At 33.5% G+C, this 27,019-nt stretch overlaps 2 protein-coding genes across 2 annotated transcripts in view; both read right to left on the bottom strand.

Moving 5' to 3' along the window:
• Positions 1–1,369: 1,369 nt before the first annotated feature.
• On the bottom strand, positions 1,370–11,006 carry LOC131955396 (receptor-type tyrosine-protein phosphatase kappa-like). Its single transcript, XM_059319522.1, has 8 exons — positions 10,828–11,006; positions 10,358–10,493; positions 9,269–9,412; positions 8,008–8,098; positions 5,455–5,528; positions 4,906–5,037; positions 1,687–1,806; positions 1,370–1,384 (listed from the first exon to the last, which is right to left on the bottom strand). Exons 1-8 carry the CDS (start codon positions 11,004–11,006, stop codon positions 1,370–1,372), a joined length of 891 nt encoding a protein of 296 aa, XP_059175505.1.
• A 3,948-nt stretch (positions 11,007–14,954) lies between these two features.
• Positions 14,955–27,019, bottom strand: part of LOC131955395 (cell death abnormality protein 1) — an 18,493-nt gene continuing 6,428 nt past the window's right edge. The window contains exons 2-9 of the mRNA XM_059319520.1: positions 24,749–24,877; positions 24,125–24,169; positions 23,548–23,682; positions 18,043–18,177; positions 16,616–16,828; positions 16,004–16,094; positions 15,535–15,569; positions 14,955–15,112 (exon numbers count right to left, since the gene is read on the bottom strand). Of these exons, the coding sequence (XP_059175503.1) occupies positions 14,955–15,112; positions 15,535–15,569; positions 16,004–16,094; positions 16,616–16,828; positions 18,043–18,177; positions 23,548–23,682; positions 24,125–24,169; positions 24,749–24,839 (903 nt within the window). The 5' untranslated portion in view covers positions 24,840–24,877. The remainder of the gene's footprint in view (positions 15,113–15,534; positions 15,570–16,003; positions 16,095–16,615; positions 16,829–18,042; positions 18,178–23,547; positions 23,683–24,124; positions 24,170–24,748; positions 24,878–27,019) is intronic.

Genomic DNA, 27,019 nt, shown 5'->3' with positions numbered 1-27,019 from the left:
TGTATGTGTTGCATAAATTAGAAAAAAAAATCGAAAACATTTGCAAAGTGTAGATTGGCACACAATGTACTCAAGTACTTGGACAACGTAAGATAAGGAAAATAATTGGTTAGACTTACAAGTGTAGGAATGGCGTGCGGTCTGATGGATTTGACTTTACCAACAACAACAGGAACGGTCAAATAGTTCTCTTGGTCAAGTCTGTCCATCAGAGTTGTCACAACATAGGCCAGTCCACTCAGTTCGGCGCCGTTTCTTGGAAAAAACAATTATAAACACAAACCTGAGGTTAAAGTTCAAAGGTCTGAGTTAAGTTTGTTTACTTCAGATGGTCATCTATAAATAATACTGCAGTTCTCCAGTTATATCTGCAAATATCTAATTATCTACAGTAGTTAAAAATAGTATGGTTAAGTAAGTTTTGCACTTTACCTAATTTCTATTTGACTCGTAGATGAAAACTTTTACTTTGGTGTGGTTGTAAAAAGAATGGGGATGGACGGGGGGGGGACTACATCATGTATCACGCATCCTAGCTATAACACTAAGTAGGCATAAGTTCTACGATCCATATGGAAAAGGAAGTATATTTCATAACTTTTTTTACACTGGGATATGAATGTGGGGATAAACTATCCCCGTCCGCCTTTACTTTCCCCAACGCCGATCATGTACCCATCAAGTCTGGATAGAGTCAGGAATGTCTGGAAACACCAGTCATGTACCTATCAAGCCTGGATAGAGTCAGGAATGTCCGGAAACACCAGTCATGTACCTATCAAGCCTGGATAGAGTCAGAAATGTCCGGAAACACCAGTCATGTACCCATCAAGCCTGGATAGAGTCAGAAATGTCCGGAAACACCAGTCATGTACCCATCTAGCCTGGATAGAGTCAGGAATGTCCGGACCGATCGCTCTACCACACCACCACGACGTTTCAGTTAAAGATCTATCGGTCTATATACTGCGTTGGTGCCTTTAGTGGAACTGTCTATGTCGGGGGGTTGAAAGTGACGATGCTATCTGATGTTATAGATTTAGTCTAGCTAGTGGTGGATGGGCGTAAGTTAAAGCTTATATTCAATACCAAAGACAACACATATAACAACAAGCATTCATGTACAATTACGCATATGGTTGCTATAAATAAATAAAACGCAACACCAACACACTTGCCTGCATGTGTAAACTACTGACTTATCCTGAGTTCTCAGCGATCGCGCGTATTGAACAAACGGTAAGAGATTTTTTGGTTCGATATGACGCTCTGTAAACGTGAGATGAGTCACTTCTTGTGTTTCTTTCCCCTGAGAGAAAGAAAAAAATGTTTTTTTTTTTAAATTAAGTTCGAGCTACAGTGTCCTTTCTTACATTGTAAAAAACTTTGGTGAAAAATGAAAAATTCAAAGCAGTATTTTAATACTAGTATACTTAAAAATCCCGAAACATATATATATATATGAATATATATGTATATGCATGTTTTAATAGTTACATATATATATATATATATATATATATATATATATATATATATATATATATATATATATATATATATATATATAAATGTATTTTTGTGTAACATCTTAATTGCATATTTCGCGTTTCTATGATGAAAAGCGTACGCTATATAGTTCTCAAACAACGTGTAAGATGTCAGCAGTGTATTGTGCAACATTACCTTAACGCTGAGCTTCATTTCTGTCCATGTTGGTGCTGTTGTTACTGACTCGACATTGACAGCTATGTTCCCACATTGTAACGGCTGGCCTTGTTCTTCAGGTAAGTAGATAGCTAAGGCCTGGAGAAAAAAAACATGTTTTTTTTGTTAACTTTATGTCAACATTTACACGTTGAAGTTCGGGGTGCTTTAGATTTTTGGTATAACAAACTATGTATTAGGCCGTCAAGAAACCACTCGCTGCAGAAGTGACAACATCAGATTTTTCCCGTCCAACTCATCAAGTCAACATTCCGTCTCGGCTTCTTCAGTTACTTGTAAACCTTTCACCATATTTTATGGTTGGCTTGAGTCGGGTACCTATATACAGCTCGATATATTTTTAAACATCTGAACCAAGCTCTTACCCCTGGTCACAAGCTGAAGTCGACACAGCACGCTTCTATTATTAGCGTCTAATATTAGCGTCTATTATTAGCTACTATTGTTAGCTTTTATTATTAGCGTCTAATATTGGCGGCTATTATTAGCTTCTATTGTTATCTTCTGTTATTAGCTTCTATTACTAGCTTCTATTATTTGCTTCTATTATAAGCTTATATTATTTGTTTATATTATTAGCTTATATTATTAGCTTCCATAAATAGCTTCTATTATTAGCTTCTATTATTATCTTCTATTATAAGTTTCATTATTAGCTTCTATTATTAGCTTCTATTAATAGCTTCTATTGTTAGCTTTTATTACTAGCTTCTATTATTTGCTTCTAATATAAGCTTATATTATTTTGTTTATATTATTAGCTTATATTATTAGCTTCCATAAATAGCTTCTATTATTAGCTTCTATTATTAGCTTCTATTATTAGCTTCTATTATCAGCTTCTAATATTAGCTTATATTATTAGCTTATATTATTAGCTTATACTATTAGCTTCCATAAATCTATATACTACTAAAAGTCAAGTTTGTTTACATGTTTGAATATTTATTTGTTTTTTTGTTTGTTTTTTTTTTGTTTGTTTTTTTGTTTGTCCGATCGAGTATTGTGATATATTCGACTCTATCTGGAGAGCTGTAAAATAGTATGTAGGTAGAGAATAATTTTTTAATGCAGACAGACTGTTAATCACACATTTATTTAAAGACGTTAATTAATTTATTGATTTATTCATACGTAGAGTAACCCTATTTTTTTTTTAAAAGTTTAGAACGACCACTACACTCGGCGGGACCGTGACGTCACAGTTTTTTGTTTACTCTTTTGTACAATAAAATGGCGGCGTCTATCGAAGAAAATTGTGTTCCCATTCAAAAGTTTAACGCGTTCTAAATATAATTTTCTGTCGGTCATAACTTTAACAATACGTCAGTTTGCTGTATTTATTACGTTCCAACACTTATATCAATTTTAAACTGTCTTTTTTCATTTAGTTTTACAATAAATTTCTCTAGATCTAAAGATCAGCTGTCGAAGGAAATTTATGAATCTAGCCTAGATCTAGATCTAGCCTAGATCTAGGTCACTAGACTCAATGTAAATTCTACATCTAGACTTAATGTAAATTCTACATCTAGAATCTATTTCAGGCCTTAATACATCTAGAATCTATTTCAGGCCTTAATTATTTTATATAAATCTTTGTTTGGCTAATTTAAGATACAATTTAATTTGAAAGTTACTACTGCAAGACTTAGATCTAGATCTATGCGCGTAAATCAAGTTGCATAAGGAGACTCAAAGTATAGTATAAAAATTCATTTGTGACGTCACGAGTAAATAGCTAAGTTGGTAGCGTAGTCGGCTCTTATGCGGGTGGCACAGGTTCTAGACCAATATGTCAATGATATTTTTTTTTTCAATTTTTTTTTTAGATGTGAATGATAAAGTTGCCTATCTGAACTTGGCAGGATACAGGGCAGGTGAAGTAGAGTTCATCTGTTTCTTTGTCCTAAGCATATGAAAGGATAGTGTGGTCAGAGACATGCTCGGCTGGAATCGTTTTTTAAACGATAAAAACATGTTGTCTGAGACTTGGCGAGACACTGGGCAGGTGAAGTAGAGTTGAGTAGGTCACATGTGACGTCAGTATATGAAGGGATAGTCCGAAATCGGTGTTTTTAAAAGATAAAAAACATATTTTTGAATGTGGGGTCTGTTTTTTGTGACGATAAGTGACACTGCAGTAGCGTAGCGAGGAGGTGGGGTGGCGGGAGGGGGAGGGGAGGCGGGGGGGGGGGGGGAAGGGGAGGAGGGGGGAAGGGGGGGGCGGGGGGGGACATATGTTGGGGCGCCAAAATAATTTAGAAAAATAAATTGAAAGGTTGAGGGGGGTTCAAATCAAAAGTTTGAGTGGGGGGGGGGGGTGGGGGTGCACATCAAAAGTTTGAGGGGGGGGGGGGGTTCAAATCAAAAAGTTTGTTCCCGGGCGTCGGGAAGGGTCGCTATGCCTCTGAGTGACAGACGTGATGTTTTTTTATGTATGACCCCCGAAACCCACAGTTATCCAACGGATGACGGGTATTCTAGTAGCTTCTATTATTAGCTTATATTATTAGCTTGTATTACTAGCTTCTATTATTAATGTCTAACCTGGCATAATACACAGGCATTACTACACTACACTACACTACACTACACTACACTACACTACACTACACTACACTACACTACACTACACTACACTACACTACACTACACTACACTACACTACACTACACTACACTACACTACACTACACTACACTACACTACACTACACTACACTACACTACACTACACTACACTACACTACACTACACTACACTACACTACACTACACTACACTACACTACACTACACTACACTACACTACACTACACTACACTACACTACACTACACTACACTACACTACACTACACTACACTACACTACACTACACTACACTACACTACACTACACTACACTACACTACACTACACTACACTACACTACACTACACTACACTACACTACACTACACTACACTACACTACACTACACTACACTACAGCACTCAATGAGGAAAGCGGTTAAATGGTAGAGCGGTTAACTGATAACTCAAAAACCTCGAGTTCGGATCCCTGGTTTGAGTCCACTCAGCTTTTAAAGGGTACCTGTCTCACGTTAAGGAATGTAAAGGCGGTTTGACATAGTAATAACCACATTATCGCTTCATACACATACACACACACAAACCTACCGTGTCCTTTTCATAGGATTTAAAAGCAACAATCAAGGAGACGTTATACTGTGTGACCAGTCTCCAGAAATCATTGACAGTAGTGGGCATGGGCAGCTGGGTCAGAAACTGTTTGGTCTGGGTGTACAGGCTCTGGTTTTATATGGGATACAAATCATTAATAGCAGAATAATCAAGTATAAATCATTGTTAGCCCAATAATCAAGTACAAGTCAATCTTGTCACAACCATGAACACTTTTCGGGTTGCATAATTTATAATGTGTTTCTACAATCGTATATCGTATATTGCTAAATTTTTATTTTCTTTCTTTAAATAAAAATTAGTTTGTACATTTATAACATCCACTATATTATTGTCAACAATAGTCCGCATCGTTAAGTACTCGATATATCGCTGAACATACTGATCATATAGCCTCAAAAATATTGCGAACAGAGAGAGAGAGAGAGAGAGAGAGAGAGAGAGAAGTGCGCAATGGGCTTTTATATATTAGGATTGTATACAATTAAAAACATTAAAAACTAAGCAAAAAAAACAGAGTCTTACAGGTAATGTGACAGCATTGATATAGCCCTCTTCTCCGGGGGAATCCACTCGTAAAAGAGGTTGATACTTTTTGTCTAAACAATACATAGATTAGTTAATTGATCAGAAATAATTTATAGTATAAGCCGCTTGTGTCATTTCTCTACTTCCGTTCGTCGGTCAACAGTATAGCTACTTTGTCTTCGTTTCTCAAGCTTCATTTCAACTCACGACAGTAAGAACATTATTAATGGAATACACGGCCGTTTGTTTGATTAAGCAATTTAATAAAGCGTTTGCGGTTATATTTTATTTTGTGTTTGCATTTTTATTTGCGTTTGCGTTTGTATTTGCGTGTTGCGTTTGCATTAGCGTTTGTGTTTAAGTGATGCGTTTGCCATAGCGTTTGCGTTTTGTTTTGTTTTGTGTTTATGTTTGCGTTTCCTTTTGCGTTAGCGTTTGCGTTTGCGTTTGTGTGTGTGTGTATGTGTGTGAGTATGTGTATTTGTATTTGTAGGTGCATGTGTATGTGTATGTGTATGTGTATGTGTATGTGTATGTGTATGTGTATGTGTATGTGTATGTGTATGTGTATGTGTATGTGTATGTGTATGTGTATGTGTATGTGTATGTGTATGTGTATGTGTATGTGTATGTGTATGTGTATGTGTATGTGTATGTGTATGTGTATGTGTATGTGTATGTGTATGTGTATGTGTATGTGTATGTGTATGTGTATGTGTATGTGTATGTGTATGTGTATGTGTATGTGTATGTGTATGTGTATGTGTATGTGTATGTGTATGTGTATGTGTATGTGTATGTGTATGTGTATGTGTATGTGTATGTGTATGTGTATGTGTATGTGTATGTGTATGTGTATGTGTATGTGTATGTGTATGTGTATGTGTATGTGTATGTGTATGTGTATGTGTATGTGTATGTGTATGTGTATGTGTATGTGTATGTGTATGTGTATGTGTATGTGTATGTGTATGGGTATGGGTATGGGTATGGGTATGTGTATGTGTATGTGTATGTGTATGTGTATGTGTATGTGTATGTGTATGTGTATGGGTATGGGTATGGGTATGGGTATGGGTATGGGTATGTGTGTGTATGTGTATGTGTATTTGTATGAGTATGTGTATGTGTATGTGTATGTGTATGTGTATGTGTATGTGTATGTGTATGTGTATGTGTATGTGTATGTGTATGTGTATGTGTATGTGTATGTGTATGTGTATGTGTATGTGTATGTGTATGTGTATGTGTATGTGTATGTGTATGTGTATGTGTATGTGTATGTGTATGTGTATGTGTATGTGTATGTGTATGTGTATGTGTATGTGTATGTGTATGTGTATGTGTATGTGTATGTGTATGTGTATGTGTATGTGTATGTGTATGTGTATGTGTATGTGTATGTGTATGTGTATGTGTATGTGTATGTGTATGTGTATGTGTATGTGTATGTGTATGTGTATGTGTATGTGTATGTGTATGTGTATGTGTATGTGTATGTGTATGTGTATGTGTATGTGTATGTGTATGTGTATGTGTATGTGTATGTGTATGTGTATGTGTATGTGTATGTGTATGTGTATGTGTATGTGTATGTGTATGTGTATGTGTATGTGTATGTGTATGTGTATGTGTATGTGTATGTGTATGTGTATGTGTATGTGTATGTGTATGTGTATGTGTATGTGCATGTGCATGTGCATGGGCATGGGCATGGGCATGGGCATGGGCATAGGCATGTGCATGTACACTTGCACGTGCTTGTGCTTGTGCTTGTGCATGTGCATGTGCATTTGCATTTGCATTTGCATTTGCATTTGCATTTGCATTTGCATTTGCATTTGCATCTGCACTTGCATTTGCATTTGCATTTGCATTTTCATTTTCATTTGCATTTTCATTTGCATTTGCATTTGCATTTGCATTTGCATTTGCATTTGCATTTGCATTTGTCTTTGTCTTTGTGTTTGTGTTACGGTTGTGTTTGCGTTTGCGCTTGCGTGTAAGATTGTGTTTGCATTTGCGTTTACGTCGATTCTATATTTACACTGACCAAGTAGAATGTCGATTCTATATTTTCATTTATTAGGTAGAATGTTGATTCTATATTTACACTTACTAGGTAGAATGTCGATTCTTTATTTACATTTACCATGTAGAATATCGATTCTATATTTACTCTTACCAAGTAGAATGGTGTTTCTATATTTACACTTACTATGTAGAATGTTTAATCTGTCGTTACGCTGAGTGATAGAATATTGTGCCTATTTTTACACTTAACTAGTAGAATGTTGAATCTGTCCTTACACTTAGTAGTAAAATATAAAAACTATTTTCACACTTACTATAGTTAATATCGTTGTACACTTACCTGGTGCAATATCGAATGTTGTGTTACACCTCTTACATACTTAGATTCTAGATTGGTGAATCAATCTTACTCATAATCCACACTTACCTGATAGAATTTCTGAATCTATCTTTACTGTTAGTATACACTTACCTGGTATAATGAGGAATCTATCTTTACTGTTGGTATTCACTTACCTGGTATAATGAAGAATCTATTTTTACTTTTTGGATCTTGGGTAACGTCCCCTACATCACCAGTAAGTTGTGTCTCAAAACTAAACAGATTCTGAAATAATAAGTATTGAACACCAATTTAATAGTGATTTACTTGAATAAAAATCATGCCGTAAAAGCACATGTTTAACAGTATGTAATGTTTAACTAATTCTTATTAAAGTTAGGTTGGCTGACCCAAGCACCTACCCCGAGGCTAATGAGGCTGCAACCAATGTAGATGAGGAAATAGAGTCTATTAAGTGATATGACTACAAACTATGTGTAACCCTCACTCAGTGGGGATGCTTTTACCCACTGAGGTGTTGTGGTTAATACGGGCTGACCCTGAGAGTAAGAACACACTGACACCGACAGTTGTTGTCAAGTACTCCTTTATTCACAGCATCGAGCCATGACGGCGATGCAACACAGTAGTACGACGAGAGAAAATACTGAAGCAACAAGAAACCAAGAAAACAAAAAAAAACTGTAGCCCTAAAACAAATGTAAATAAAAAGTTACATTCATGACAACACCACGTGTAAGCTACAATATACACAGTTACAATAAAATATGTTTCGGCCAGTACACAGTACTGCCAACAAGTACCAATAAGTAGTACTACAAATAAATACTTATATTAATACTCACCCTAACTAGTGTGCACGTGCAGCACTAGCAGGAATACACAAATAAGTATTTTAACAAACATAATTTATGTAACTACACTACCTTCATTAGGTCTACATCTTGGTCACCGTGACCACAGACAGCAGGCTTGCGTGTGACTGACACGGCTAGGCATGAAACTACCTACAGTCCCATGACACAGGTAAAATCGCTCACCAGAGCATGAAAAAAACAACTACGTCAACAGGGCCACGACCCCACAGGGGCCGCAACTCAATGAATTAAAACTTCATATTTTCCCCTCCCCTGGCTGGTAACCATATGTGTTACATATGCTTTTTTTACTTATGTTTCGGCAACATAATCTGGTACAAAAGATAATGCATAGTATTCATTTGAGATATTCCGGCACACTATACTGGTTGTATCTGATAGTCGAAAACATAATTTATTAAACATATTATATAGTTGTAAGAAACCATACTCCCGCATAATAAGAGCTGCCGAGTGTCGAAAAAAAATATTATTCATTGAACATTGATGTCTTCATCAAAATATTTTTATTTACAATCACAATACGAAGAAACAAAGCCACTGAATACAAACTTACATTGAATTCATTTTCAAAATTATTTTTCCCGTTGACAACGTTCCCCATGAGATGTACTTTGAGAAAGATGGCGCTGATGTGTGTGTAGCTGCCTGTACAGGCGATGCCAGCCTGCGCGGCGTGGTGCAGATACATGTACTGCTCCTGGAAAACAAATGCAAGTAACTAGACTCTCTCTCTCTCTCTCCCCCTCTCTCTCTCTTTCTCTCTGAGGCCTGGTCAAGGAGCATGTTCTGCTCCTGGAAGACACATGTTTCGTTATTTAACTAGTCTCTCTCTTCCTCCCTCTATCCCTCCCTCTCTCATTCTCTTCCTCTCTCTCCTTCTCTCTCTTTCTCTCGTCCATTCTCTCCTGGTTTGCCCCACTTAGGTTTGGTGTCATTTAGAGCGTACTCAAGTGGTCTGCACCCTTGGAAGCTTATTCTTTAAAAAATTAAATTTTTCCTGCTTTTCCATCTTGTTTCAATATTTCCCGTCTTTGTCTTTGATTCAATAGTTGTGGCTACTACTAATCCTACTCTTGAATTGTTAAAAGATAAAGGCGATGTACAATGTAACCTCTACATACGAGTTTAATGTCAACATTTTTTTTTGTTCACTCGATAACTCTATTCTAAAACATCTCGCGTGAGAGTTATTTTGAAAACAAAATATCAATTTCTTTTTTTTTCTTATCAATTACAATATTAGTGTAATTTAATATTGTTTTAGAATTTTTCAGAATCTAATATCAAGTTAAAAATTCGCCATAAAATAATCTAAATATTATGTTTCATTTAGCAAATAAATTTGCTACGTTTTTGTTTTAAACATTTTATGAAGGAAATAATTTTAATCTTTCGTTGAAGGAAAAAATCTTTGCAATTTGTTAGAATATTTCATTTAATGTTTCGTTGTTTTTATTTTTTTTTTTTTTTTTTTATACTAAAGAGCTAGTCAGAAAACATTGCAAGTGTAAAAATGTCATTTCTTGTAACATGTTAATAAATAAAGAATGTTTTTTTTTTAATTATGATTAGAAACATTTATGTTGTATAGTTAGTTAAACCAAGAATAGTTTAAAGTTAGAGTTGTAGATATCAAACTCACATAGGTTTGAACCGTGTTGGGCATGTCTTGTCGGAGTCTAGACACCGTGTCGACAAAGTCCACGGCTTGGTTCAGCTTGGCTTGACGGATCAAATCGTGTAGAGCTATAAACACGGAGCTTCTCGTTGTGTCCATCCTGTTAGATACACACGGGAAATAATGTGTCAAATGTGGTGCCTATATACAATGGCAGAAGTAGTTGATAAAGTACAGACTCGCTTCTGTTATCTCTGTATTAAATGCTATATATCTATATATAATACTTACTCGAGAAAATGTATATCAAATATAACCACCATATTAACTACTTTACTAACAAAAAAATAAATTAAATGGTATATATATATATATATATATATATATATATATATATATATATATATATATATATATATATATATATATATATATAGTAACAGTTAATACATGTTGTAAAATATAATGTCGTTTTTATGTCTTTCCAAGCTTACCCAGAATGCACCAGTGTGACAGTTTCCAGAGTGTTGAAAAAGACCTTATGTTCAAAGTCAACCATACTCCACATACACGGGTCAGACCCGTCTTCCGGCCAGGCCGTGTACTGGAAGTGGGTCAACTGACGTGGCGGGTTGTCGTCCTTGTCATTGGGAAGACAGAAAGAAACAAGCATTATATTTATAGATGGCAGAAAATTCGATAAAACCTAACACATCCTATGCTAATGTGAGTTTTTGTAATATCCTTTCCTTCATTCGATATGGTGTGTAAATATAATTGTTTTGTTTTTGTATGACTTTGTTCTAGTACTTTTAATTATGTTGCTGTTTACTGTAAATATAAATTAGAAGCGAGAATTCGGCAAACAGTCATCTCGTGTATGCTTGTTGTCACTAAGTAAATTGATATGAGACAGCATGGTCGGGCGTCTCAAGTTCGGATCCCGGGTTCGAATCTGTGTCACGCCCCATAGCCCACTAAGCTTTGATAGGTTCCTGACTCACATCAGAGAGAAAATTCAGCTGGTCATTTCACTAACCACACTATCTTCATATACCGTGGTCATGGAAATGGGTAAGCTCTACTTCATCCGGACTAGTGACTGTCAGATACATAACAGTATGCAATTTTACTTATAAATAATACATTTAATACAATTTTAAAGTTCATACAAAAATAAATATAGTAGTTTTTTTTTCTTCAAAGGCTTCGCAAAATATCTATCTATATCTTACTTTGTCAATGCGCACAAACGTAATATTTGTTATTTCTTGTATTTTAGTGCTCTCTCACTCGACCTTGAAATTATAGTTTAAATTTTATACTGTTTTAAAAAAATAAACTTTTGAATTCAAATAAAATTTACTTTTGTAATTTCCAAAGTCCGAATAGTATAATCTAAAAAAACTTCTGTTTTCACCGTCTTCACTCTATAGCAATAAATTATTTGATCATTCATTGACCAGTAGTTGTCTTCATTCTGAAAAAAATGACGTTTTGATAAAGTATTTTCGAACAAAAAATTAAAAACAAAACCGCTGTTATTAACATATTTTCTATACCAATCTTACACGTTTCAAAACACATTTTACGGTGGGAAAATCCGAAATATTATCAACAAGCCGTCTCGGCCAGGCCCTGCTCTAGCCTCTGTGAGAAACCTATCTGTAAAGGACCATGACATGTTTTTTTTTTTGTAATCAGCATATATCCGGCATTGCCCACACTAACCACAACCAACCAAAACCAAAACACACAAAAAAAGAACCGCGAACATAACACAAACAACCACAACCCAATTAAAATGAGAACTAAAGGACAAAATGCAAATACATTTCAGACACAATTTTAGAAATTTTATAAACGTTGATACACTTGTTTTAAATTTTATGTAATGTTAATAATTGAAAATTATTTTTCTAAGTATATAAAATGAAAACTGTTTTTAAAGACTTTCAGTAGTAATTTTTATCTCATAAATTTAGACCATAAGCACTATAATAATCTATACTTAAATCCATCGAAGTGTCCACGACAAACATTTTACAAACAGTCAGAAGTGAACTTTATATATTCGATTTAATGTGATAATGGAGCAGTACTCTGATGTTTGTGTGTTTTGGCAACCTACATCGTTTTTGCCTGTGCTGACCATGGCGACTTTTGCAACTTGTTTGTCCCACAGCAGATTGAGAAAGAGAACCTCAGTCGCAGCAACCGGAGCTACGAGAAGATGTGAAGAAAATATGATTAGAAAGGATTATAAAAACACAGAGGAAATTTTGTAGCTACAAAAGGAACTTCATAAACATGTTCAATGATTGGCACTAAATAAGCTATTCAAAACATGGTGAAAAAATTATTACTAAAGACGAACCTATACAAAGTGTAACAATACTCTTTACAAACTTCTATTAAAAACTTATGAATAAATGTTATTTACTTAAGCAAATATTCGTTGCTACTTCATCAAGTTTTAGCAAATTTCAATACTGATTTTAGTAATATTTAAAGTACTTTTTAACTATGTAATGTCTAATTAGATTGGAAATTAGATACTCTTACGTTGTAATTGTAATTAATTTTTAAAAATAATTTTGTAAATTGAAAACAATTTAAATAGTTTTTATTACACTAAAACCATCATAAAAAAAGTTAAATTAATTTCAGTACCTTAGGTTCAACTTCACTCAATGATAAAAATGTGTATACTAATTACAAAGTCAGTAATCCTAGCTAGACTTAACAGTAACACATTTTACTAGAGAATATGTAAAACGTTAACAAGTTACCTTGTGATACTATTATTTCTTCTTTAGCCAACTTAAAGAAATAGAATAATTCAACATGGTTAGTCAAAATTAGAAATATTCAGTTTTTTTATATTCATGTTTTAACCCAAAATCTAGTTTATTAATATATCCAAAGTAACAAATTGAGTATTATTGATGTATAAACGTATTAAAATATGAATATGCAAAATATGTATTAGCCGAAATGAATAAGATAAAAACAGCATGTGTCATGTATAGGAAGAGAGAGTTAAGTTATTGATTTTACATTGTGTTGCCGGTATGAGTTAGCGTCTTGTTGTAACAATAATTGAAAACCAAGTTATAAACATCTTGAGATATTTGTAGAACATACACAATAAAATTTACTTCACAAAATTTACCGGGGTCCTTTTTGTAAAAAGTAATTCCATATAAAATATGGATAATAAACGTATTGATTTTAAAAGTATATGCCAGCAAGTAAATGTACTAACAAAAATCACTTTCATTTTGTGTAGTCAAACATTTTTTGATGAAAGATTATTTTATAAAGGACTATTTCTTTATCTAGACAAACACATTTTCGTTTAATTTCTTTTTAAGTACTTTAAAAGCCTTATTTTACAAAAGTGTCTACTTCATTTTTTTACTGTTTAGTAATTAGAAATTAAAATTGCAAAGATAAATGTAAAACTTAAAGTTGTTGAGACGAATATCTTTTTTTATTTTTATATATCGTGTATTTATTAGAGGTTTTAGTTTAAGATCAGATAATTAGCGAGCGCTTTTTTCTCTAGACGACACACCTGTCTCATTAACGTCGGTCACTAAGTCTCAGGTGTGTAAACTCACGATTACAACACACCAGTCTCCCCCCCCCCCCACCCCTCTCCCAAGTGGTTATAGCTAACTTCGATACCGACTCTAGGAATATTTCAAATATATTTAAAATAATTAACAATGTAATATCTAATTAGATTTGAAATTATATACTCTTGCATTGTCATTGGAAATAAAAATTTCTGGAAAGATTGAGTTACTCGATTCAACAAGAACCCTACCAGACACGGACGATTTAATTAAATTAAAAACAAATCAATACATATTAAATAATCGAGCCTTACCGCAAGGAATGAGGGGCTGAGCAAATTGACAGGACTTTTCTCAGGCCACGGTGTGACGTTGATGCATGCATGGTCATCTGGGGATGTAGACCAATGGTCAGTTAGGGTGTAAAAGGTGTTTAAATAGATATGAAGAAATGTATGTGTAATGGGGATGTTAGTTCTTGATTGGTGATGAATTTTATGAAATATATTCTAGAATAATAACTTGAAATTAAGAAAATTGAGAATTAAATCAATAGGATAGTGAACATTGGTCTGATGGCAAACATTCCGTCACATTATTTTAGAGCTATTTGTCATTACTGTCGCACCCTTCTATACTATGTCACGCACTGCAATACTTATATATTCCCTGATTTACTCGTTACGCGTATACAACACTTTGTTCTATTTATTTATTATTTTAAGAAAAAATTCATTCAGACTCTAATTCAGTAAATCAAGGGTTAACATCCCACTTAGACGTAAGTTACAGCTTTCAACATTCACGTGATAAATTCAGGTCTCACCCAATAACAAACATAAGCTTATTTCCTCAAACACACATTTCAAACATAAAACGATGACGATTTAATAAAAAAAAACAACGACTTACAGGTACCATCTGTGTCCTTTTTCTCTGATGTTTTTTTACCAACATACACAGTCGGTATAGACTGTGGAAGATAAATACTATCATGTAAAAAATAACACAGAAAAAGTATTTTTCATTAAGCATTTTTAAAATATACTTGAAGTAAACACACAATTAAATTTCAAAGAAACGAAAAAGAAGAAATAATTCATTTTTTTAGTGACTACCTTGAACTGGTTAAGAAAGAATTCCTTGTTGTGTCCTAGTATGTAGACCTTGAGATTCGCGATGGGCACTGACGTATCTGTTTTGGTGGTTTCATTCGGAAATAAATAAAACATACACTGCTATAACACGACATTAATACACATATAGGTGACGGACATTCATCCAAAGGCAGGTGTCTTAAAAAGACGACAAATCCCCAATGTTTTTTTCTCCAAAAAGAACACACACACACACACACACATACATACATACATATATATATATATATATATATATATATATATATATATATATATATATATATATATATATATATATTTATATATATATATATATATATATATATATATATATATATATATATTTATTTATTTATTTATTTATTTATATATATATTATTCAACATATATATATCATAAACATCCTCATATACAACACAATTAGAATGAAATCGGTAAAATCGAGAGACAGAATAAAATGAAACAGAATAGGATTTACCTTCGACAGCCTCCGTCTTAACTGTTTTCCTTTTTCTAGACAGATAGAGGATACGTGGTTTAGAATATATTTTATAAGGAAATATATACATTTTTTTCTTCTTCTACGCCCTTAATTCTAAGTCTATAAAGCGATTCCCGCCAACACAATTCAATATTTCCTATCAACTTTTCATGTGCCATATAGGCCGTTGACTCTGGTATTTTCTATACTCTTTCTTTTATGGTTTTCTTCTTGGATTGGATTCAATAGCCTTTGTCCAACCAAGAACAAACTATAAGGCAGCAATTGTTTGATTTTAGAGGTGCCTCTCCCAGATGAGTAGCGGTCCCCAGCTATTAAGCCTCGTCTGTCCGGGTTTCAAACTCGAGACTTCTCGAATATTTTCTCTTATTTAGTCTGTTCACAATAGCAAATGTATTGAAATAGAACAAGTGATTAAATCAGTACCCTGCACAGCGCTACGAACCTGCGTATGAATATGCAGATGACCAGGATTGCAATAAGTAATGCGAGCAGCACAATCAGTAAATACAGTATATATGTATCAACCTTGTCTTCTGTAAATTATTTACATTCTGTCATGTATTAAACTTGATGTATATACATTCTCGAACCATACAGGAATGTATATACAAATACATATGGAAACACAATAAAAATAAATTTATAAAAAATTAAGTACAAATACACGAGTGAACATAACATACTCATATAAAAATACCATCGTGTTTCCAATATAGTGATGTTAGTTATGTAAGCAGAGTTTCTTTCAGGCATCTATTACTGGGGAGACTGAAGAAAGTCTACTGCCCACCCCCCACCCCCACCCCCAAATCGAAATGAAATTGATATAGAAAATGTATGCTTTAACCCCGGAAAATTTAGTCCGCCCCACCCCCTTCCAAAAATATCAAGTGCGCCGCCCCCGGTGAAAAAAGTTCGATTGAAAGAAACACTACGTACATGTTATTGTCTCTACCCCTGTAAAATTAAGACCCGTTAAAACTACCACTAATTTCATTTATCGGAATATGTATAAATTAAGATTTAAATTTGTCATAAACTATGTTTAGAATACCAATCGAGTCCTTGTCCTGACTGTTCAATTTTTCTCTTGGCAAGCCAGTCTCGGCCACATCTTTAGGAACATTTGGGTCAGCTGGAAATTTGCTTTTTAAAACACAATCTCCGGTGATGACGTCACACAGGCGTTTGTTCTCAATGGCTGCGTACACACAATCAGGGTCACATTGTTGTTTGCAGTTGGGCCCGAACGTTGTGTCGCTACATTCTGTGGAAGTAAAAGGGTTAAATTGGTTCTAAAAGGGTTTAAGTGGTTCTAGTATTTCAAGGGTTAAAGTTGTTCTAATCAAAATCTTAAAAATATTTATTTTATCGAGGCGGTAGATTGTTATTTTTGTGTTTTATACAAGAAATTGAATTTTTGTGGACCTATGTTATACATTTGTTTTAAGGAAATTACAACACACGTGTTTCATTAGCCTGCAAGAAAACTATAACAACCGAACATAAGCTACTCAAGGTTATACCTATATAATAATAAAATACCAACTACGTATATAGTATATTGGCAGCAGTTTATAACCATGTCCAGTAAATTCGTTGCAGGATAAATTAAATATTACATATCAAATGTTACATCAACACACTTTATGTATAATATAAAATGTAATAAATCAAGTTAAACTTGATATAGAAATAGTTTTATTTATGCAGAGTAATTAAATGATATATTTGGAACAAAAATATACATGTTCGTGCCTTCGATATCGAATAACGTCTCCAAAATTCCTTAAGGTAAGGCCTTTGATGCCAGTTTATTGGGCACCCAAAAACACTCCATTCTATTTAAAGGCTCAACCGTCCTCGGGCAATCTCTTAGTCTACCCAATTGTGATGGGTACCTGACTCGCCTTGGGAAATTACACATAGTGCTGACCACTTAACCACTTCAAAGGCCCTGTGCAAAGAAACGTCTAATGCTTGGAAAAAGCGGTAGAGCGCTCGGCTGCTACTCCGAAGGTTTTGAGTTCGAATCCGGGTTCAAGTCTGTACATCGTTACTAAGTCCGACCAGCTCTGATGGGTACCTAACTCATGTTAGGGAAAGACAAAAGAGGCTGGGCAAAGTGCTGAACACACCTTTCCTTCATATGCTGAGGTCAAGAAACATATGACCTCCACTTCATCTGCCTAAAGGATCGCTAGGTCTAAAGATGATTCTTATATATATATATATATATATATATATATATATATATATATATATATATATATATATATATATATATATATATATATATATATATATGTATATATATATATATATATATATATATATATATATATATATATATACTTGTTCGTTTTTCACCTTGTGTAAAGTAGTGAAACACGTTTACCTCAGACCAATGAACATTATTGCCTGGCTTAATTTTCAGGATCTTCCCAACAAACTGCACATAACGTCTGCATTTCCACCCACCTTCATCGCAGAAGTCGCCCAGACGCCCAACAGGACAGCTTAGACAGACGCCATCTGTTATGTTACACAGCTGGTCGACGCAGTTTTCGCTGCAAGTTTCCGTACAGTTTTTTCCGTAGTAGTGTTTATCACAATCTAAATATATAAATACTTTCTTGTCGGATATAAAACGTAAAAAATTACGTTGAATAACTATTTCGTAATCAGATAAATGTGTCTACATTTCCAATATTTTTGAAACATGTGTCTTGCTACTTGCATGACTAATCTGTGACTAATATTGTTTAAAATAGGTATAAACAGTTTATTGGACTATTTCAATGACACAGAGCAATTGAAATTTTTATGGAAGTGTAACCGATTTCCAATGTCAGTAGCAGCATTAATTTTTACATCATAACATTGTGTGTATATATATATATATATATATATATATATATATATATATATATATATATATATATATATATATATATATATATATATAATTTTGTTATATATATATATTCATATCATTGTGTATTAATACATAGACCTATATCTAAATATCGAGATCTAGTTAGTATTAAGCATTAAGTTTATATACATTAGAATAGATTTTCTAGATTTTGCATTTCTAAATTAATAAATAACAATTAAAACCGTTGCATGGCGTAGGTAAAGTGTGTAGAGTGTACTATAGAGTAAAACAGGCCTAACAAAAAATAATTTAACTTGAGTTAAAAAACATTTTCTTTTAAATCGGTAACCATTATTAGGAATAATGTTACATCTTAATAATCTATGAATAACAGTCATCAAACAAAAGCCAACTATAATAAAAAGGGATACAGCCTAGATTGAACTAAAAAAATTCCCCCCTTCATCATTTTGTTTAATTTGATCACCTTGGGTGTTCCATTGTTATGACATTCATCGTTTTACTCTCCATGGCCACATAAGTTCAGTTCAATGTGAAGTTGAGTGCGGTTTTATTAAATATTTAAATCGATACAATAATTCATTGTTATTTTCAATGGCTTATGCTCAATACAAAAATATGAAAATGAGTGTAATCGATGATTCACAAACGACTTTAATTTTTAAACTTGTAGCTTTAATTCTATCGCTTGCCGCTTGCCACATTTTAAAAAAAATTAAATCTAGTATAATTGCATAGAATTTTCCTACGTATTAAATGTTGTATGGCATACGTAGTCTGTGAACATAAACACAATTAAATTTTAACTTTAAAAAAAGTTATCATTTCAAATATATAGTTAACATCTATCACTGGATCAAACACACAAAGCATCTTAGACAAAACCTATACATTCAAACGGCTAAATCAGCGCAAAAAGGTAGACGCGAGAGTTTCAGATCGATCAAAACGATTAACTTTTAAAATTAGTTGAAAAAGAAAAGATATAAAATTTAAAAACTCTATAGTAAAATTACTATAAAGACTCCGCGCGTATGTTAAAAAAACAGTTTATGTGACTCTCTATAGTAATACAGTATTTGGATTTTATCTTTCCTGTAAATAATACATTTTCGGAGATAGATTACGACAACGAAATGCCGCAAATGTTTGTCGACCAAACCAATTTCTGTAATTTTATGTATTATGATATTATTTATATACCGGATGTAGCTTAAGGCAACCTATACGCTATAATGTAATTGTATGTAACTTGAGAGTGCCTACATATCAAATACTTTACTTGTACAAAATACACAAAAATTATATATATATATATATATATATATATATATATATATATATATATATATATATATATATATATATATATATATATATATATATATATACTTGTTCGCTTTTCACCTTGTTTAAAGTAATGAAACACGTTTACCTCAGACCAATGAACATTATTGCCTGGCTTAATTTTCAGGATATTCCCAACAAACTGCACATAACGTCTGCATTTCCACCCACCTTCATCGCAGAAGTCGCCCAGACGCCCAACAGGACAGCTTAGACAGACGCCATCTGTTATGTTACACAGCTGGTCGACGCAGTTTTCGCTGCAAGTCTCCGTACAGTTTTTTCCGTAGTAGTGTTTATCACAATCTAAATATATAAATACTTTCTTGTCGGATATAAAACGTAAAAAAATTTGCGTTGAATAACTATTTCGTAATCAGATAATTGTGTCTACATTTCCAATATTTTTGAAACATGTGTCTTGCTACTTGCATGACTAATCTGTGACTAATATTGTTTAAAATAGGTATAAACAGTTTATTGGACTATTTCAATGACACAGAGCAATTGAAATTTTCAAGGAAGTGTAACAGATTTCCAATGTCAGTAGCAGCATTAATTTTTACATCATAACATTGTGTATATATATATATATATATATATATATATATATAATTTTGTTATATATATATATATATATATATATATATATTTATATATATATATATATATATATATATATATATTTATATCATTGTGTATTAATACATAGACCTATATCTAAATATCGAGATCTAGTTAGTATTAAGCATTAAGTTTATATACATTAGAATAGATATTCTAGATTTTGCATTTCTAAATTAATAAATAACAATTAAAACCGTTGCATGGCGTAGGTAAAGTGTGTAGAGTGTACTATAGAGTAAAACAGGCCTAACAAAAAAATAATTTAACTTGAGTTAAAAAACATTTTCTTTTAAATCGGTAACCATTATTAGGAATAATGTTACATCTTAATAATCTATGAATAACAGTCATCAAACAAAAGCCAACTATAATAAAAAGGGATACAGCCTAGATTGAACTAAAAAAATTCCCCCCTTCATCATTTTGTTTAATTTGATCACCTTGGGTGTTCCATTGTTATGACATTCATCGTTTTACTCTCCATGGCCACATAAGTTCAGATCAATGTGATGTTGAGTGCGGTTTTATTAAATATTTAAATCGATACAATAATTCATTGTTATTTTCAATGGCTTATGCTCAATACAAAAATATGAAAATGAGAGTAATCGATGATTCACTAACGACTTTAATTTTTAAACTTGTAGCTTTAATTCTATCGCTTGCCGCTTGCCACATTTAAAAAAAATTAAATCTAGTATAATTGCATAGACTTTTCCTACGTATTAAATGTTGTATGGCATACGTAGTCTGTGAACATAAACACAATTAAATTAAAAATTTTAAAAAAGTTATCATTTCAAATATATAGTTAACATCTATCACTGGATCAAACACACAAAGCATCTTAGACAAAACCTATACATTCAAACGGCTAAATCAGCGCAAAAAGATAGACGCGAGAGTTTCAGATCGATCAAAACGATTAACTTTTAAAATTAGTTGAAAAAGAAAAGATATAAAATTTAAAAACTCTATAGTAAAATTACTATAAAGACTCCGCGCGTATGTTTAAAAAAAGACAGTTTCTGTGACTCTCTATAGTAATACAGTATTTGGCTTTTTATCTTTTTCTGTAAATAATACATTTTCGGAGATATATTACGACATCGAAATACCGTAAATGTTTGTCGACCAAACCAATTTCTGTAATTTTATGTATTATGATATTATTAATATACCGGATGTAGCTTAAGGCAACCTATACGCTATAATGTAATTGTATGTAACTTGAGAGTGCCTACATATCAAATACTTTACTTGTAGAAAATACACAAAAATTATATATATATATATATATATATATATATATATATATATATATATATATATATATATATATATATATATATATATATATATCCTAATATATAATAGCCCACGTGCGCACTTCTCTCTCTCTCTCTCTCTCTCTCTCTCTCTCTCTCTGTCTGTCAGCAAAATATTTTCGCCGGACATCACATCAGAATCTACAGCGATATATCGTGAATTTGAACGGAATTTTATTGAAAATAATATGGTAGATGTTTTAAATGTATAACGAAAATTGTATTTAAAGAAGAAAAATAAAAAATAAAGGCGTATTCGAATGTAGAAAAACAGTGTTAATTATGCAACAGGAAAAGCGTATATGGTTGTGAAAAAAAACGCATTTAACAGTGACGTCGCTTATTGTTTACACTAAAAGAGCACGAAACTAATGACGTCATCTTCCGAGTTTAGAATAAAATAAAGAAATGAAATATTTCATTCAAATATGATTGAGAGCTAGATTCTACGTACGATATGAAATGTATACAATACGATTTTCTCGGCCTAAACTTTTATAAGTTTTTACTTTATCTATTTGGATTCTAGATATAGATCTAGATCTCGATTCTAGATCTAGACTAGATCTACGGAAAAACTAGACGTAGACGCTAAAATGTGGATTTAGACTAGAATCCAGATCTATCTCGGTCTACTAAAAACAACATTGAACAACCGCGTTTTTAAAGAAATCTTTTAAGTCTCTTAATTTTAAGTCTCTTAATCAACGAGTGCATTTAATATGCTGTGGCTACCGATGAAGAAATGAACTATTTCATTTAAATCTATAGATCTGATCATAAAAAACTAATAAAAATAAATCGCTTTAAAAACAAGAAGAATACCGTGGAATAGCCGAGTTTTTAACGGAATCATTTAAGTCACTTAATCAGTGTGTGCCTGTGTTATGTCTAGATCATCTCGAGCTAGAGATTCTAGATCTAGATGATCTAGATCTATGGAAAAACTAGACTTACACAGATATAGACCTTACCTAGATCTAGAATATATTCAAATAATACATTTCTATACTAAAGTATTTAAGGCCTTAATTACTTTATTGAAATCTTTGTTTATCTATGCAATTTGCTAATCTCTACAATATATAAAGCAAAGTTGTCGGGTGCCCGATAGGGCACTTCCAGGCGCCGTAGGCGCTTCAAATTTGGCAGGATCTTGCCTTGGGGCGACAGAACACGGATACCGTAGGCCGAAAAGTCTACGATGAGGGGTCAAAACTGACCTCGACTGACCGGCGCCTTATATGAGCTATACATCGAAAAAAAAAATGTCCACGTAGGAACCTCTTCATAACTCCTGAGGTCGTAGACCGACCCTCTGGCGAATTAATTAAGCATTCGAATTCTCAATGTTTTCGAAAGCCTAAGCGAAGCCTAGTATATATAAATATAAATATATATATATATATATATATATATATATATATATATATATATATATATATATATATATATATATATATATATATATATATATATATATATATATATATATATATATATATATATATATATATATATATATATATATATATATATATGTGTGTGTGTGTGTGTGCGTGTGTGTGCGTGTGTGTGTGTGTGTGTGTGTATGTGTATGTGTATGTGTATGTGTGTGTGTGTGTGTGTGTGTGTGTGTGTGTGTGTGTGTGTGTGTGTGTGTGTGTGTGTGTATTCGCGACGGCTATTATCAGAGTAACATTTTTTTAAAATGCTCTTAACACTTTTGTGTTTCAGATTTTCTTCAAACGTTACAAATAAGTTCAATAAAAACGAATTTACCCTGTTCACAGTAGTCTCCCCGCCATCCAGGGGGACAACTCAAACACCGGCCTGTGATGCTGTCACAGGTCTGATTCTCACATTTGACGCTACAGTTTAAGCCACAACCCTGGCCGTAGGTTCCATGTTCGCAGTCTATAAATAGGTTTCAACAATCTCGAGACAGTCCAAAAGTATGTTTAAACACATTTTGAGAAATTCAAAAAAATTTTTTATCAAATTCCGAAACAGTTCTAAAATGTGTTGATAAATACTCAAGGCAGTTTATATAATCTTAAGACCGTCTAAAAATATGATTAAATAGATTCTGATACAGTCAAAAAATGTGTTCTAAAATCCCGAGACAGTCTAAACCCTTTAATAGGCTATATTTTTACCATAATGAGTGTAATAATATTTAGGTTTAAGACTGCTATATTAAAGCATTAATAATAATAATACTGGTAATACTAAAACCTAATGTCGTCATACGTAACAAAACCATGATATCAGTTTAGTTAGAGCAAGCAATGTAATCGAAGTTTATAAAGAGCAGTAGAAGATTAGTTGATGCTATCTTCAATGATTGAACACCTACCTCTAATAAGCGGGTTGGCAATGTCCGTGTATTTATGCTGAGCATCTAAAATGGATGATAAATTCATGTATGCAAATTACAGCAAATAACCAGTGTAGGTATGGCGGTAGAGTAAGCAGTTCCCCTACATCGGTATATTTAGGGATAGTTTTGTTAGTTATTCTACCTCGGTACTGTTACGGGTCAGTTGTAGGTTAGATTACAATAGGTTAGAATAGTCTATAACGTACGGAAGAGGCGTCAGTGAGTTAAGTTAACCCCGGTGTGTTTTTAACCCCTGTGTTGTTATTGGTATTGTTATCCCAAGGTGTTAGTTGCAGCTAGGGACGAGGGCTTGTGTTGTAATGGTGAAGATGATAAGTTAAATAAAGGTTTGAACAGTTTGAATTGTGTTTAGAGTTGAACCAAGTATTAAACAGGTAGACCTAGAAGAATAGACCGTCTCGAACGACAATTGACTTTAACAAGTACATCACGTGAGAGTTGTGTTAGTTCTTCTGTTAGTACATTACTGAAGAATTGTGTTAATACCTCAACCTTGGTCAGTTTAACGCCCAGACGCCTAAAAGGTCCCTAACATAAGTAACTGTACACGTGGACTAGAATTCAAACCCAATACGTTACCGTTTTCGCACACCCTATATGGTGGCATGCACTCCAAGCATGAGCTCTCGACATTGTGACAGAACTCCGGTCGACACGTACGCTGGTGCATAGAGGCACATCCTTGGTCGAAATAGGGATTGATGCAGACTACAAGTACAACGGATCATTAGTAATATCAGAGTTATCAAAATTCAGTATCTATCTCTCTCTCTCTCTCTCTCTCTCTCTCTCTCTCTCTCTCTCTCTCTCTCTCTCTCTATATATATATATATATATATATATATATATATATATATATATATATATATATATATATATGTTATGGTCAAAGCCCGAAGTCGGCCAATGCGCGGATCGGCCAATATCGCCTCCCATAGGTCGGTCAAAGTCCGAAACTTTGCTTCATTTCGGCCTTTGGCCGGCCAGTCCGCAGACTGGCCATGGTGGACCGGCCAAAGTCTTAATTAGAAGATCATCTGGCTAGGGACGACCGGCCGAAGTCCGAATAAGAAGATCATGAGCAGATTTTGGTTTTTTTATGCCGTAAGGATCATGAAATTAAGTCTTTTATTTATTATTAATTAAAGTAAATGACAGAAAAATCCAAATTTTTTATTGTACTATAGTCTCAATCAATCAATATTATAATTTGTTACAACAAGTTGAACTTTTATGGCATTTAGAAGTACATAGCAGCTTGTTATTTATACACTTGCAGCGATTTGTTGTGCACTTAGTTGTGCTATTGCAGCGAGTGTAGCCTTAACCCCTCAGTCAATGATTGTGAAGATGCGATGGTTTGTAGTGATTTACCTCAGTGCCAACTGACGACAATAAGAACAGTTTTTCGTGAAGAATTGAAAACTCACTTCTAGCATACACTTGTTTTAGAACACCATGTTCCGTTCCTAATTTGTAGAAACCGCCCTCGACGCCCATGACAACTACAATCACGCTTCGGGGATCACCTCTGTCAACATCTGGAACACGGATGCGTACTTTGTCACCCACTTCACCATCTTTAAATTTTGTATTTGATGTTTTAAGCATCTTAGCACCTTGAGTTTGCAAACCAGTGTGAGCTGCTGACCTGTGTTCCATGACGCCCACGCCATCTCAAGTCGCTTGGACACTATTGTTCAACTTACAAGGAGCGCGGCAAAGTCTTTTGAACGTTCCGTCTTGTTGCAAGTGGTCGGTGACGCCGACTGTCTTTGATTTAGTTCTTTGATGATTGTCATCATGGATGAGGCTGTCACATACAGTTGTAGCCCATATATGGAAACTAACATGGATTTACTTTTTTTTTTCTTTTGACAGCCGTGTTGACGGCCTTTTCTATCCAAGTCGCCTTGCATATATACTGCTATACAAAAAAAGCCAAACAATACGTTACTCACAATGAAACCGCACCCAGAATAATGAAAACGCGATCATAACTTAGTCTAGATAGGACATTGACCAGTACGTCTCGGCCAGTGCGCGTATTGGCCGGTCAATGTACGAAATACGCTCTTAGTGCTAGGTTCTTCGGGCTTTGGCCAAGAGAGCCGGCCAATGCACGCAATCCGCACTTTGGCCGCACTTCGGGCTTTGACCGTAACATATATATATGAAGAGTTGATTTTCAAAATGCAATATATCCAAAATTTGGGTTTCGAGAAAATCGCACTTTTCTCCTACACGAAGCCATTGTACAATTTGCTAAAACTGTTTATCAATTTAGGTTCATAACCCTCATATAAATAGGACTAGAATGGTTTTTGAAATGTACCTGCATAAAAAGATGCTTTTTTTTGGTCCCAAAATTTGCGTTTAGTTGCAAAATGAGGTATATCCAGCTTTTGTTAAGCTACAAAACGCTGTATATCCATTTTTTTTCTGATAATACATCTAATGTCCAATATTTTAGTTTATTATTTTATTAAAACCCACTTATATTCCCAGTGTTACTATCTTACTACAATTGTACCATGTTTTTCTGTTACTATAAAGTGTTTTTATTGAGTAATTTCAGTTATTTGAACCATTTTCAAAATGATGCAAGTCTCTAACGAGAGACTTTAATTTGAAGAGTACAGCTTGTCTTTTCTACTGTTGAACTGTGTTAACAAAGTCTAAAGAACTAAACAAGTCAACATAAAATAGTTTTAAAAGAAGAACAAAGTTTATTAGTTTATACTACAATCATAAAATGTAAAAGAAATAGTATGAAATGAAAAAAAACAGGTTGAAAACAAAAATGAGTGAAGCAAGAAAAAATAAATAATTCAGACAAACTAGGCACTA

The sequence above is a fragment of the Physella acuta genome, unplaced genomic scaffold (assembly GCF_028476545.2).
Source record: "Physella acuta isolate Inbredline_101_S28 unplaced genomic scaffold, ASM2847654v3 ptg001065l, whole genome shotgun sequence".
NCBI classification, from domain to species: domain Eukaryota; kingdom Metazoa; phylum Mollusca; class Gastropoda; family Physidae; genus Physella; species Physella acuta.
The sequence above is the reverse complement of the archived record's forward strand: the minus strand, read 5'-3'. Positions and strand labels throughout refer to the sequence as shown.

Bases quoted from the DNA above. Each gene is read 5' to 3' on its own strand.
- LOC131955396 (XM_059319522.1), bottom strand. From the start codon at position 11,006: ATGCTTGTTTCTTTCTGTCTTCCCAATGACAAGGACGACAACCCGCCA. The intron at 10,494-10,827 runs GTAAGCTTGGAA...TGTATCTAACAG, and splicing joins GTCACACTGGTGCATTCTGG to GATGGACACAACGAGAAGCT. The intron at 8,099-9,268 runs GTAAGTTTGTAT...TTATTATTTCAG, and splicing joins ATTTTGAAAATGAATTCAAT to AATCTGTTTAGTTTTGAGAC.